The sequence below is a fragment of the Balaenoptera ricei genome, chromosome 16 (genome assembly GCF_028023285.1).
Source record: "Balaenoptera ricei isolate mBalRic1 chromosome 16, mBalRic1.hap2, whole genome shotgun sequence".
NCBI lineage: Eukaryota > Metazoa > Chordata > Mammalia > Artiodactyla > Balaenopteridae > Balaenoptera > Balaenoptera ricei.
Window position 1 is genome coordinate 59,075,062 of NC_082654.1, and position 14,772 is coordinate 59,089,833.

General features: G+C 43.2%; 1 protein-coding gene across 8 annotated transcripts in view; it reads right to left on the reverse strand.

Moving 5' to 3' along the window:
* Positions 1 to 14,772, reverse strand: part of LRMDA (leucine rich melanocyte differentiation associated) — a 1,782,822-nt gene that overhangs the window by 1,046,744 nt on the left and 721,306 nt on the right. For 7 of the 8 annotated variants that reach the window (XR_009497876.1, XR_009497874.1, XR_009497877.1 and 4 more), the window contains 2 exons: positions 13,002 to 13,128; positions 2,161 to 2,300 (listed from right to left, as the gene is read on the reverse strand). Coding sequence is in view for 2 of the 8 variants with exons in the window: in XM_059899184.1 (XP_059755167.1) it covers positions 2,161 to 2,300; positions 13,002 to 13,128 (267 nt within the window). In the remaining 6 variants the exon portion in view is untranslated. Of the gene's footprint in view, positions 1 to 2,160; positions 2,301 to 13,001; positions 13,129 to 13,327; positions 13,363 to 14,772 lie in introns of those variants that run through there. The other variant, XR_009497878.1, reaches the window with a different exon arrangement.

Sequence of the window (14,772 nt, forward strand, 5' to 3'; positions counted from 1 at the left end):
AGCTGACAGGGACTTTAAATACCCCTTAGTCCAGTAGTTCTTGACTGAGCATCAAAGTCACCTATTGACTATTTTGTTGCATTTGGCACTAAATGAATCAAAACGCCTTGGATGATTCACAAGTATAGCCTTGGTTAAGGGTCACCGGTCTAAACTGTCCTCCCCATTTTAAAGGTCCCACTAGCACTCCACATCAGATCTTTTGATCTGACCCCTTACACCATGGATCTAAGTATTTTTTCCAATGCAACTAGTTACAATAACAACAAAGATAGTATTAGCTTTTCTTTTTCCTTTACAACCTTCTCTTTGAGACTGAAGAGAGTAAGGTGGAGTGGGAGATTTTCCTCACTCTATTACTCTCATTCTAAAAAAAAATGCACCTACAGTTCAATTCACATATAACTCCATGAATAAGTGAATGAAAGAATGAATGTGTGTGAATGTGTGCATACACACATATACACACATGCATGTATATGTACATATATAAAATTTATTGGGTGATTTTAAAGCATTAAAACCAGAAATCTAAAGAAAAAAGTCAAAAAACAAATGAGAATTTCCCAAACAATACTTGGTTTACTAAAAATGTTAACTGAGAGAACTTTCTTGTACCTCCTGACCCTTCCAAGATACATCTTATAATAAGTTGCTGCCAGAAGATAAAATGTTTTAAATGACCCCTTCATAGCTGAAATCATGTGTTAAATTACTCAAAGTTGGTAAGAGTAACTGTTAAAGAAGCAAATTAAGTTCTAAGTGATTAACTTAACAGGTTGATTTAGAAATGTTAACTATTCACTCGCTGGATATTAACCATATTTCTCCTAATAGAAATCATATTCAAATCGACAGTATCACATCCCGAATAAAAATCTTCATGAGGAAAAAAGATTTAGTGCATTTCTTTTGAAGTAGGGATACAGCTTTATTCTAAGATGGCTTAAAAACAGTCTAAGATTCCTACAAAATTCTTCCCAATAAAGAAGTATAGCTGAATTTCTGCTGTACTCTTGCTAACATGTATATGTGTGTGTGTGTATGTTTTTTTAACATACAATGTTCAATAACCTTCACTATTTCTTACAGCTTTACCTTTATATAAAAATGTATGCCCTCAACTACATTCCTTCATGGGTCACCACAGATTTAAAAATCTGAACCCCAATAGAACCAGTTCCTCTCGAACCATCATCCTTTCTCCCCAGTCCTCCCAAACTTATTTTCCAGTAGTCCTACCTGCCTTACATTTCCTTCCTTCCTCTCTCCCTCCTTTCCACATTGATTCAGGTGGGGTGTTAATGAGAGCTCACATCATAATGGAGAGAAAAGCTACACTACACACATGAAAAGATCATTCAAAACATTTACAGAACAATAATCAAGAACAAGAGCATACAGAATTTCAAGTGTAGAGGAAAAATGAGTTTAGTAAAACGGGTTAGATCAAAAAGACACCTTAAAGAGAAGTGAGTTTGGATCAGGTATTTCAAAGCAGATGGTTCAGAAGGTGAGAGAAGAAAAAAAAGCATTTCTACCTGGAGCCCATCAAATCCCATTGTTGGTGGACACGGAGGCATAGCTTTATAGAACAAAGCCATATGCCTCATGGGATTTCCTCTTGGGATTGTATATAAGCTCCCTAAACCTTTGTGGGAAGTACCCTCTCTCTAAATAGTGACTCAGAAGCAGACAGGAAGATCTTACGACAGGAGCAGGGGCCACCAAAAAATAGCCCACGGGTCTAAGCTGGCCTGCTGCATGTTTTTGTAAGTAAAGTTTTATTGGAACATGGCATTGCCCATTCATTTACAAACTGTTCATTGCTACTTACGCACTATAATGGAAGAGTTGAATAGTTGCGACAGAGAACATATGACCTTCAAAGCATAAAATATTTAATATCTAGCCCTTTACAAAAAAGTTTGTCAATGCCTGGCCTACACCACACAACATCTTTTCATGTTTCTTGACTCTTGTTACCCTCAATGAAGGGAGACCCTGGCTATAGGGTACCCAAGGGGGAAAGTTTAATACAGCATGAAGGGGCCATTGATACTTACCAGACATCTACTATGCACCCCAGAATATAATAGTGTCTCCCCAAAGATGTCATTTTTCCCTTCTCACATCATGCTCAAACCCCTAGATACTCACCTGTATCTCTTGTAGTCTTCCTCATCCTTTTCCAGGCTGACTAGCTCGTTGGGACATGCCACATTTCCCAGCAGGCTGAGGTACTCCAGAGCTGGTGTCACTTCTGCCAGGTGATCAAGCAGACACTCCAAGTCAGTGACGTGACAAAGGTTAAGGATCTTGGTCCAGAAAGACAAAAGGCTTAGCAAGGAGCACAGACCATACCTGACAGGCACAGCCTAGCAGCTGATTGAGTCCCGTCTGCTCCCAGGACAAGACGTGGGTGAGGGTTGAAATCAACTTGCTGTGCGTGTCTGGCATGGCTAGTTTTTCCCTCCTACTGTTTGGGACACAGCCCAGCTTTTCTCTGGGCAGGTGAGGTTAAGTCCAGATCACTTAAGAAAGAATGAATGAGCTTAACTGTTTCACTGTACTTTTCTTTCCTATATAGTTCTATTTTTGTTTTAAATGATGACGGGTAGATTCCATGTAGTAAAATATTTTACAATATGCAGCTCCATAAAACTTTATTTTTTCTAGTAATGAAAGCAAGAAATTACTTCCAAAGGCCTCATCAGAAATATATTCGTTCTCCTTTAGGGAGAAATTCATCATTAAAACGTGGGAATGGCATGGACGCAAACAGGGGTTAGCAGCGTCCTTTACGATCTGACAGCCTCTTGTGGAGCTAAGCATCGCTCAGTGGCCTCACTGGTGGCAATAAGACATTGGATTGGGTGAAAAGGAGAACAAAGCTAGGAGGAGAAGACAAACAGTTAGGACAGTTTTAGTGAAGCCAGGGAGGTCAGAAAGCATTTCCTGAGAATCTGTTGTGAAATCAATATTCTATGAAGGAGAGAATGAAAAAGAAAAGGTGGGGCATAGTGGTGACAGTATTCCATGATCCATCCCCTCAGTGGGACCCACTGTTCGGTCAAGATAAACACTGAGACCCCAAACCAAATAAGGCAGGAGTCATAGATTCAGGGAATCCCAGGCATTGGGAAGGACTAGTCCACACATCGGCTCCCAAGCCACATACAGAAAGCTGAGCCCTAGGGAAGCTGACTCAGCAGGTTGTGAACAGAGGCATGAGCCTCTACCAGGAGCCTATCGATGAGAAGAGTTAGCCAGTATCAGCAGAGAGAACGGGGTCCCTGCCAGCGAATGTATGCCAGCAGAGCATACAGGGGCTAAATACATGATGGTGGATGCAGCACACAAGAGTCAAAGACTCAGGATACCATTTCCAGGAGAAAATAAAAATGAAATAAAAGGGCTGCCCTTACTCTGTGACAATGCTCTCTAACCGTGGGATGTCATCCCAATTTTCTCATACTTTGGCTTGTCAGCTGAACTCCAAATCCAACCAATGTCTGAATCCAGTCCCTAACATATCTGCCAAAGGGTCACCACAAGGAAGTTCATTCTACCTCTAACAACCATAAGAAGAGAGTTTTTCTTTCCCCAGGGATTGAATCTTCCTCGAATTCCCACCCACTGACTCAATTTAGCTACTTGGGAGTCACAAAGAATAAGTCATTCTTGTCTTCCATGTGATGGCCCTTCAGATGGTTGAAGCTCACATATCTTCCTTCAACCTTATATTTTCCAAACTAAGTTCCTTCAAGCACTGTTCATACACAAGCTATGTCAACATCATACACAAGAACAAGCACCGGACCCTGGGAGGGAGCAAGACCAAGACAACGAAAAGGCAAGCTCACAAGCCAAAGAGGGGAAAACTAGTTAAAGAGGGTCCAAGCATCCTCATCCACTGTGGGTTTCCACTTGCCAACATCACCCCCCCCATTTCCTAAACAAAGACAGGACAATGGACAACAAAGTGATCAATCTTTCAAATCTTCAACCGATGACATCCAGGAATGACCACAAAGAATCACTGGAATGAGGATGATGGGAAAAGGAGCACACGGAGAAGATGAGAAAGGAGGTCCCACCAAGGAGGTAAGCTTGAAATACAGCAGGTTTAAGTGGCCAGGAGTCAAAACATTAATGTATTTCATCACCCAAGACAAAACATACTTACTACTTCTTAAAGTTCAGTCACCACACTCTTTAAGAAAATCATTTAAATAAAACCAATTAAAATGACAGTGAACAATTTCAGGGAAAACTTGCCTTTTCCAGCAGGTTCTATCTTTGGATCCTTCACAGTCATTACCAATACATTAAAAAAAGAAAGGAAAAAAAAAAAAAAAAGGAATCTTGCCAGTACTCTACAAGTGCTGCCCTTCGACCCAGGCAGAGGCACCTCAGGGCCCCCCGTGCTTTGGAGTGTCTTCCTCAAAAATTTTTCAGTCGTAGTTCAGTACCAGGACTGCCTAGGGGCCAACAGCATCATTCAGGTAGGATACCCCATACCTTCACTTGGACCTGCATGGGCCTCAGCTCCAGTCCTGGTTTCTCCCCTTCAAGGTTCTCTCCAATCCTCTGCCCCACACAGGGGACCCACTGGGTGCTCCAAGGAGCACTAAGACTCATGCCCATCAGGTCGTCCAGAAGCCTCAAGCCAGGTCCTAGTTCTAGGGGGGCAGCCAGAGAGCTGATCACTCTTGCTCGCTGGCGCAGTATTTCTTTTGCGAGACTGCAAGAGAGTAGGCTGCCGAAATGGCGCTGATGTGTTGACGTGAGGTGACTAGAAGTATTCATGTGGACAACGGCCCTAGAGAACCCAGGGGAAGCCCTTTCTGCTATGGACGGCAAAGTCCAGGCCAAACCTGTTTCCCTCTTAGAGACAAATTCCTTAAAGCTTCACCTTTTCTTCATCTACTGCATGAAGGTGAGAACGTGAAGGAATGGAACTCAAAACTGGCAAGATCTTCAAGTTAGGGAAACATTGGGCAACGGAGGTGCCTTGAAGTCCCAGTCATGCCTCAACATTTGGTAGCTAGCGATGGGAAGCCTTGCATTCTACCATCCAGGGAAGTAGGCCCAGTCTAATGTGAGTAAATCTTCGTACGTAAACGTGCCACAGAGCTAACAGAGCTTGTGCGTGAGGGCTGCATGCTTACATAGGCCCTTTCCAGGGTCCTGGGAAAGGCCCTGGTAATAGAGTCACATGGTCACATATTTTCATAAAACCTGCAAAAGTAGGTTAATTGAACCGCAATCAGTTAAGAGCGTTGTCTTTCTCTGGTAGGACTTCTTCTGTCACACTTCTGCTTGAGTAGGATGATGCTGGAGTAGCTGTGGGAACTCTGGGGACCTAAGAGGAAATGGTGAAGCAGTGGCATTGAATTAGGATTCAGTGGGTCTGTTTCTGTGGTTTGTAGTCATTTCTGTGTCTCTTACTACAACAGCACAAGTAGGAATGGCTTGCAGTGATATTCCTACCACCCACCATGCTGACACACACATGTGGGGACCAACATAAAAACGACGATAAAACAGTTAATGAACTTATCAATTCAGAGAATATTTAATATTAAGTTGCTGAGTATGTATACACACACACACTCAAACACAACTAACTTGAAATGTCTTGAAATCTTTTAGCTCATAGATGAGAGAAATGTGTAAGAGTTTTCCCAAAATTTAGTAATTCTAAAACTTTTACCAATAATTCAGTGGTGAAATTACCAATAATGAATGGTGAAACTGAAAGAAACATCCCTAAATATTAAAAATAAAAATCAATTTTCAATTAGATGGAATTATCTACTCTCTATAGAAGACACTGCAAAATTTAATTACATAATGAACTTATAAGGGAATTTGCAGAAAAGAAATAGAAAAAAGTTCTTATACAGATACGTTTAGTATAAAGGAGATTGCTTGCTAAATATTTTAATGTGCAATATCCGTCAACCTAAAAAATTTTTAATTTGCTTTGATGTGTTTTTTATTCCAAATAAACATTCCTCTTCATACCTAATTTTGCATTTGTAATTATAGTCTTTGCCTTTAAGAGGGCCTCCTCAAATTATGCAAGCTCCGTACTCCACAAAATCTGGATCCACCTCTTAACAGGAGGCCATGGAGAGGCAGACTCATTCGAATGTCTTGATCATGGGAATTTCTTGGGCAAAGGGTCTGCAGGCTTCAAGAAGCTTCAGCCATCCTATGCCAATGAATCCAAGAAGTGCTGGATTCCTTGGAGCCTCAGAGCCTGCCTCCTTTAGGATATTTTGTGAGGCAGAAGCGAGTCCTTCTTCCTAAGCCTTCCAACTACCCGCTAAATGATCATTTGGGCTGGGCCAGGTGGTCCCCCCAAATCCACACTGTGAGAAATCACTAGCACCTACTCCGCGGACGCTCTGGACCAGAACATCATCATTATGTTGATACCACCATTGGAGGATGACACGCGAGAAGAAGTTTTAATTGGTTTCTTCGTCTCCTGGGTCAGTAAGGACAAGCACAGCCCTGTCTTGCCTGATTGCGAGCTCAGAGACAGAACTTGTCACATTCCTTTCTGTCAAGTCGCATAGAAAACTAACCAGAGGCAATCAGCGGAGGGAACTCAGTGTCCCTGGCTAACCAAGACTACCTCAGTGGAGCCACTTTCAGGGGTTCTCCGAAGGGTGGTTTCATTTTTTCTCCTTTTTAAAATGTGAAGCTATCTGGCACAGTTTCAACTCTCTGCAGCTGCATTCTCAGCACACACCTGGTTTCCCTCATCAAGTCTTCTCCAGAGTACTTGTCATTTAGATTTTTTTCAGTGTTGTCTACAGAAAGTTGCCACTGCAGAGCCCAGCTGTCATGGCTAGGCTTGCCAATGGAGATTTTCTGCAGCGGGCCCAAGATCAAAGCCACATCTTGCCTTGAAAGTTTGGAGCCCGAGGGAGGAGGGGAATCTCATGGTGTCACGTCCAGTTGCACAGGTCTGAAGCTGCTTCCCGGGTGAGAATGGGTATGTACCTCTCTCTGTGCTCAGCTCCAGGTCAAACGGCAGCACCTGTGACCATTGCGGGTATTTCAGCCAGAGCTTATCCTGAGAGAAGATTTTCAAATGCTAAACAGTCTACATGGCATATTTGATTCACACCCACATGTGTCAGAAATATTATCACATCCAGATAACAATTAAGAAAACTATGGTCAGGACTTCCCTGGTGGTGCAGTGGTTACGAATCCACCTGCCAATGCAGGGGACACGGGTTCGAGCCCTGGTCCGGGAAGATCCCACATGCCGCGGAGCAACTAAGCCCATGCACCACAACTACTGAGCCCACGTGCCACAACTACTGAAGCCCGCGCGCCTAGAGTCTGTGCTCCGCCACAACAGAAGCCACTGCAGTGAGACGCCTGCACACTGCAACAGAGTAGCCCCCGCTCACTGCAACTAGAGAAAGCCCACGCACAACAATGAAGACCCAATGCAGCCAAAAATTAATTAATTAATTTTTGAAAAAAAAGATACTTCTAAAAATATAAGAAAACTATGGTCAAAGGTCACACAGTCTCTAAATGGCCGAGTCTATATTCAGATCTAGGCCCTATAAAATGACACTTCTCGTCATTTCCTAACACAGAAAGGAGAATTTAAAACACTGAAAAATGAGGGGTCATATGCTTTTGTGGGACATCATAAGGTTCTGTCATCCAGCTGTGCTCTGTACCTCAGTTGCTTTCAATTTGGGCTTATTCACTTAAGGCATCGAGGTTTTGGCTAACAGTTAAGGGTTCAAAGAACTTGTAAAGTTTTGGGGTGTTTAAGTGATTTCATACATCTATATAAAATGCCATTACAATCTCTCAACAATACTTCCAAATGTGTAATACCCAGTTTACAGGTACAGACCCTTCCCCAAGACGGCACGGTAAGTTGCTATGGGAACTCAAGTCTGGCCTTCTAACTCCACACACTGCTCTCCTTACCACAGCCCAGCTGTGTAACATATAGCACTATTCTTTCCTCCTGTTGGCACTATAATTCATACTGTCTCTTCACACATGTGCTTAAGCAAAGAGACACAGAAAATAAAGAAATGAAGTGTGATTTAAAATGAAGTCAGCTTATCACCTTTCCCCACCCACCCCCAAAGGGCAAGTGGGAGAGAATAATTTGATTGTGCAAAGGTTAACTATCTATATTTTCCTGACATTTCTGTTGTGCCCTTATTTAGGGTTGAGTATTCAGACATGATATGGCTGAGACTGTCCATGCTCATGGGTGAGCAAGAAGGAGAGAGTGTGAGAATATGAGTGTTGAGGAGAGGAAGTCAACTCCATGGCCAGCGATTATGGGACTAGTCCAAACAAGCCAAAGGAAGAAGAGAGAGATAAGCTATAAATATGAGATGAAGAGGTAGACTGGGACAACCAAGCTCTTAGGTCTACCAGAACAGGACCCCAAAGCTGAGGGCTGAACAGAAGTGGAACAAAGGGCTGGGAGATCAAGGAGGAAGTGTGCAGCTGGGAAGGTGAATTGAGAAGAAATTTGCCAGATGCTTGGTTTGGGCTCTGGAATCCCTCTCATATTTGTTCTACATTTGGCATGTGACTTGCTTTGGCCATGGGACAGCAACATCTATGATGCAAACAGGGCTTTAAAAGTACTTGTACGTCAAGCTTTGCTCTTGGAGCATCCCTCCCACATGGAAAGGCCTGTGCTAGCCTGTTGGAGACATGTAGTCCAGCCAACAACCAGTACCAACCTCCGGATATATAAGCAAGGCCATCTCAGATCATCCAGCCCCAGCCGAGCCTCCAAATAACTGCGGTTGCATGAGTGACCCAAGCAAGACTAGCAGAAGAACCATCCAGCTGAGCCCTGCCCAAATAGCTGATGCACAGAATTGTAAACCAAAAATATCTGTTAATTTAAGCCACTAATTTTTGGGGTGGATTATTATGCAGCAAAGCTAACTGACAAAGCCCTAGTCTAAGGCATTTCATGGAGTCACAATAGCAATATGGAACCTCATAACTGTTGTAGAGCCTGGAGTATTTCCATAAGTAGGGAGGAGAGTCAGTTGGCTGAAAAGGTCAAGTCAGGAGTATAGGATAAGAGAATGGCATGTAGCAGCATGTACTGCTGCTTCTACCTGCCTTTCATTCTACAACTTCTTGGTCAAGTGCATGGGGAAGGTAAACCAATCTTCATGATCACACTGGTAGATCAGGGGAGAAAGAAGTCATGCTGCATCATGAAAAAGCTAACTAGTTATCTTTTGTATCTACTGGCAGTAAAGTACTTAACAACAGTGTAGTGATATAACTGGCCAGCTCTACAACTACACTTTGCCTTCTGCTGCAGTCCCTTTCACACCACCATCATTGCTCCCTGAGCATTACTGCTACAGATTGGAGAAAAGGACTGAACCATGGAAAAACAAGAAGCCTGTTAATATCTGATGATAGCGACACTGAAAACAAAACCGTTATTCAGTCCACCTTATTCCTTTAAAAATGAGAAACATTCTGCACAGCAAAGGAATGCACCAACAAAACAAAAAGGTAACCCACTGAATGGGAGAAAATAATTGTAAATAATATTTCATAAGGGGCTAATATCTAAAATATGTAAAGAACCCATAAAACTCAATAGCAAAAGCAAAAAGAAAACCAATCCAATTACAAAATGGACAGAAGATCTGAATAGACATTTTTCCGAAGAAGACATACAGATGGCCAACAGGTACATGAAAAGATGCTCAACATCGTTAATCATCAGAACCACCATGAGATTTCACCTCACACCTGTTAGAATGGCTACTATCAAAAAGACAAGAAATAATGAGTGTTGGTGAGGATGTAAAGAAAAGGGAACCCTTGTGCACAGTTGGTGGGAATGTAAATTGGTGCAGCCACTATAGAAAACAGTATGACAGTTCCTCAAAAAATTAAGACTACCATATGATCCAGGATTCCACTCCTTGGTATTTATCCAAAGAAAACAAAAACACTAACTTGAAAAGACATATGTACCCCCATGCTCACTGCAGCATTATTTACAATAGCCAAGATATGGAAACAACAGAAGTGTCTATCGAGGATGAATGGATAAAGAAACTGTGATACACACACACACTCAATGAAATATTATTCAGCCATAAAAAACAATGAAATCTTGCCATTTGTGACAACATGGATAGACCTCAAGAGCATTATGCTAAGTGAAATAAGTCAGACAGAGAAAGACAAACACTGTATGATCTCCCTTATATGTGGAATCTAAAACAACAATAACGACATCGAGACCAAGCTCATAGATAGAGAGAACAGACTGGTGGTTGCCAGAAGAGGGAGGGGGTGATGGGAGTAGGAGAAATGGTAAACCGCTTTTTTGTTGCAGTTGTTTTTAGTTTAAATAAATTGAAAAAGTTAATTAATTAATTCTAAAGTGTATCCCTGTGCATTTTCAGTATATTCTATGCCAGGTTATGAAAATGAATCCTCTAAAATGGGAGACAGTAATGCTTAGTAAGTTCACATGAAGCATGAATATTAGTAGAATCTAACCTAATTAGACTAACCAGGTAATCTGCCAGGCATCAATATTTACTCAATACCTCTTCAATTGTCAGTGGTAATAGAAGAAAGCAATACTATAACCTACGTATTTCAGACACACTAGTATCCAACAAATACTTTCCAATAATTGGTTATTACATAAATCAGTGGTTGATCAAAAAAAAAAAAAAAATCACCCACTGATTCATCTGCAGACTGGGATTGCATGAAATGACATTCTCTCACAGCTGGTATGCCCTTCTTTTAATTGTTTTGCTCAGGCTGGTGCTAAAAGGAGCTTGCATTTCTCAGTACGTACCAATTAATACAACAGAGAAGCAGCCAGGAAGTGTGCTGAGTGAGAAGAGGAATTGAGTTTGGGATTAGCATTTGTACAGCATTTGCTGTACAGTCCTTGTGACTTCATCTGTGGGCTGTTAGGGAAGCCCTTCCCACTGTACCATTTTTTATATTGCATTCTTGACAATATCCCAGGGCAGAGGCAGCTGGTTTTATAGCTATGCAGAAACCTGCTTTGCTTATGTCATCATTGTACTTTGATTCCAACATACAAAAAAGTTTTTCACATATTCCTCTTTATGAGTTATTATGATAGGCAGGTGAAAGCTGTAACATCACACACACACAAAAATGCGAAACAGAGGCTCTGAGATTACTTGACCATGGCCACACAGCTAAACATGATTAAGCTGACTCATGAACCCAAGTCCAACAACTCCAATACTCTACAGTGACGTGGGACACAGGACATGAGCATTGGGGTCCATAGGAGGAACCATATCATCCAAATTCTAGTCTAATTATCCTTTTATTCTTAATTGATTTGAGAATATCATCCAGCTGATCATCCCAGACAGCTAAGGAACCCATAAGACACACTGACTGTAATAATTTTTCAAACAACAACTAGGAAACTTGGTTGACCAAAGGATAGGAGAAGAAAAAAAAAGAATCCATCAACATTTCAATATGATAAAGACCGATGTTTACTTGTAGGCCTTCTCCTTCTAAGAAAGTGCCTATTATTAATGGACACAAATAGCATATTTTACTGAAAAAAGAAAATATTAACTTATGACTTACCATATAAACAGTGGCTAAAAATAATTGAGCAAATCATTCTTAAAGCTGACATAAACATATATGTTAATCTTAACATATTTATCTGGCTTTATTTCATACTCTATGGGAAAATGCCCCCATCCCATTTCTACTTCTAACTTACCATGTGAACCAGTGATTAAACCACACCAGGTCTCAAACGCTCCATCAATAAAACAAGGTGATTGGACTTCAAGTCTGAAGTAACACAGTAAAATGGAAAGAACTGTGGATCTGGCCACAGTTGAGACTGAATCCGGGGCCTCGCATCTTGTTAAATGTCTGGCTGTGGGCCTATATTTCACCTCTTTCCTCATCTAGGTAAATGGACAAACCACACCCTTCTCAAAGGGTTTGGAAAGAATGAAAAATAATACACTTAAAGTTACCTAGCATAGTGCCTGATGCACAGGAGTGCTCAATAAAGAACAGCTGATGATAATGATTTCTTCATCCCATAATCATTTACTGAACCTCAACTCTGCGCCAGACATTATTCTAGGTGTGAAGGATACAGGAGTTAACAAAACTGACAAAACTCCCCGCCTAAGCGAGCTGGCACTGTGCAGGCATGGAGGAGCTGTGTGGCTTACACTGAATAAAGGTTCTGATTCCCTTCTTAGCCTCACTACAGAAACCAGAGCAACTAGTCCCTTTGAGTCTCATCCCAGACTGCTAGATCCTCACCCATTTAAGGAGAAACCACACACTAGAATGGCTCTCCTCGGCCCTTTTCATCATCCTAGTACCATAAACACCACAGAGGGCAGAGCTGGGCCTGGGCTTCCCACTTATCCTCCAACTGAGCCCCTTCCCCCTTCTCTTTGGCCAAAAGCATTCCCCAGGCCTGCGCCAAAGCCTTCCAGAAACCTCCCTGAAGGCCAAGGTTGCTTGGCGGTACTACCCACTGCTTCCCACCAGAGGTCGCCCTCCCACACAAGCCTAAGCAAACAGAACCCAGCTTTGCCTTCTCGGCAGCAGTGACATTATTTTCTTTCTCTATTTTTATCTATTAAAAAGATTTCTTTACAGCCATAACTTAGATCTCTACACTAAAATGGAGCAACAGGAAGATATAATGGTGCATTTCACTTACGAATGACCTGTAATAAATTACTCCGAAGTGTCTCGAGTGCCAAGAGACAGAACGCTTTGTCTGCCCACGGACTGTATTTCACCTGCTTTAATTTAGCTGACACATAAACCTCATTTGACATTTCGCAGGTATTTGTGGGGGGCGGGGGTGGGGGGGTGGCCTGCGGGAGGGGACCACTGCGGGGCCGGGCCGGGAGTGTGGGTGGCGGCAGAGACAAGGATATTTGGTTCTTGTTGAGGGTTAAGGTGTGGAGCCTGGGTAACCCTGGCAACACGAGGTCATCCCCGAGCAGATTGTTGTCCAAGATGAGTTCCTCCAGGCTCCCGAACGCGCTCAGTCCTTCCAGTGACCTGCAATGACAAAGGCAACAGGAAAAATGATCCTGCACTAAATCAGGGAGGCCATTATGAGCCGAAATAAATATTTTAACCTTCCCTTTCAGGACTGGGAATAGTTTGGGCTTGGTGCCTGTCAGCAAAGTGAATGACAAGAATTAGTAGCGGGAGCCGGGGCGGGGGCGGCGGGGGAGAAGGGGCCGCTGGCACTCACCGCATCCTTCACGCGTTGCCAACATGAAGGATGAGGGTCACTTAGTGAGTAGCCAGGATCCAAAACAAAGGGCTTCAGATACGGCCTGCAGGATAAATTTGTCAATGTCTTGTGCCTTCAGGCACCCAGCCTCAGCTGACCCTAACCTCCATTCCCAAGATAAATAACTCTGTCACAGTTCACCTTCATTCCCTGGACACAAATTTAAGTTGTCATCCATCATTCCTGCCCAGAAATATCATACCCCTCTTACAATAATAAATATAACTTCAAGTATCATTTCTTAGCAGTTCTCTACGCAGTCCTAGGAAAAGGCAAGGAAGGCTTCCTTTCTCTGCGTTCACCGCCTTTGACTTTTTCTCCCCTCTGCTTTTTTTCTTTACTAATCACTTAATTTGCTTCTGCCCAGTGTCCCTGTGGCTGCCTCAAAAGGCGAGATATCTGCGGAAGCACGGAATCACTCCAGTCTGAGTGGCTGTTTCTTTTTCTTTCATGATTTCTTTTTGTTTTTGTTTTTGTTTGGCGGGGGGAGGGGAGGTAAGGAAGGGGTTGAGGGAATTTCTGCCTCAAGCCTCCTGACTTGATGTTTACTGTTTTAATTTATGGAAAGTGGATTTCTCACTTCATTTTTTTGAAAAAAAGTGCCGAATGCAGCAATGGAAATGTCGGGGCAGTAAAGACACAGGCATCGGAAAGAATTAAGTACCCGGCTCAGAGAAAAAAAAAGTATCGGGGTGGGGCGGGGAAAACAGCCCTGTTAATAGACGTAACTGAAAGTTAACTCTTAAGGTTAGGGGCACAGGGCTGCTGGGGGTGCAGGCAGCGAGGGGCAGCTGTGCGCATGTGCCTGCCCGGTGCACGCAGATGGTAATTACAGAAAGCTGCCCGGTGGAGAGACTCACACGGCCACATGCTCCCAGCTCGTTCACCTGCCAGACCCAAGAGCTGTGCTGAGCCTGCACAGGCTGACAGCTGAGCTACGACGCTGACCAGAGGGTAGACCCGCACAGGGCTGCCTGCCTGTTCTATAAAATGTAACGAATCGGGGAGATGCTGTCTACGCTATTTATGCACTTACTGATGGCCCTGCCATCACAGACCCTCCTGCTTGCGTGTGCAATGCCGGTACATGTGATGTGATTGTTCAGTGCCTGTATGTGTGGCGTGAGTGTGAACTCGAGCACCAGACCTTTCTGAATACATCCATCTCTCCCTTGTGGGACCTGTGTCATTAGGACTCCAAGATCAAGAGGAGGTGAAAGATGCCTGGTGAAGAAGCAATTCAACCCCCAGACTCCACTGGGCCCAGAGCTCCACCAGCAGCCCCACTCCTGCCCCAGACCTCCAGGTGGTCCCAGCCACGGCCCAGCACCCAGACCACGTCTAATCCCGTAACTGACACTACTTGCGCCACAGCAGGGGGGCAATACCGCATACACTTGGGG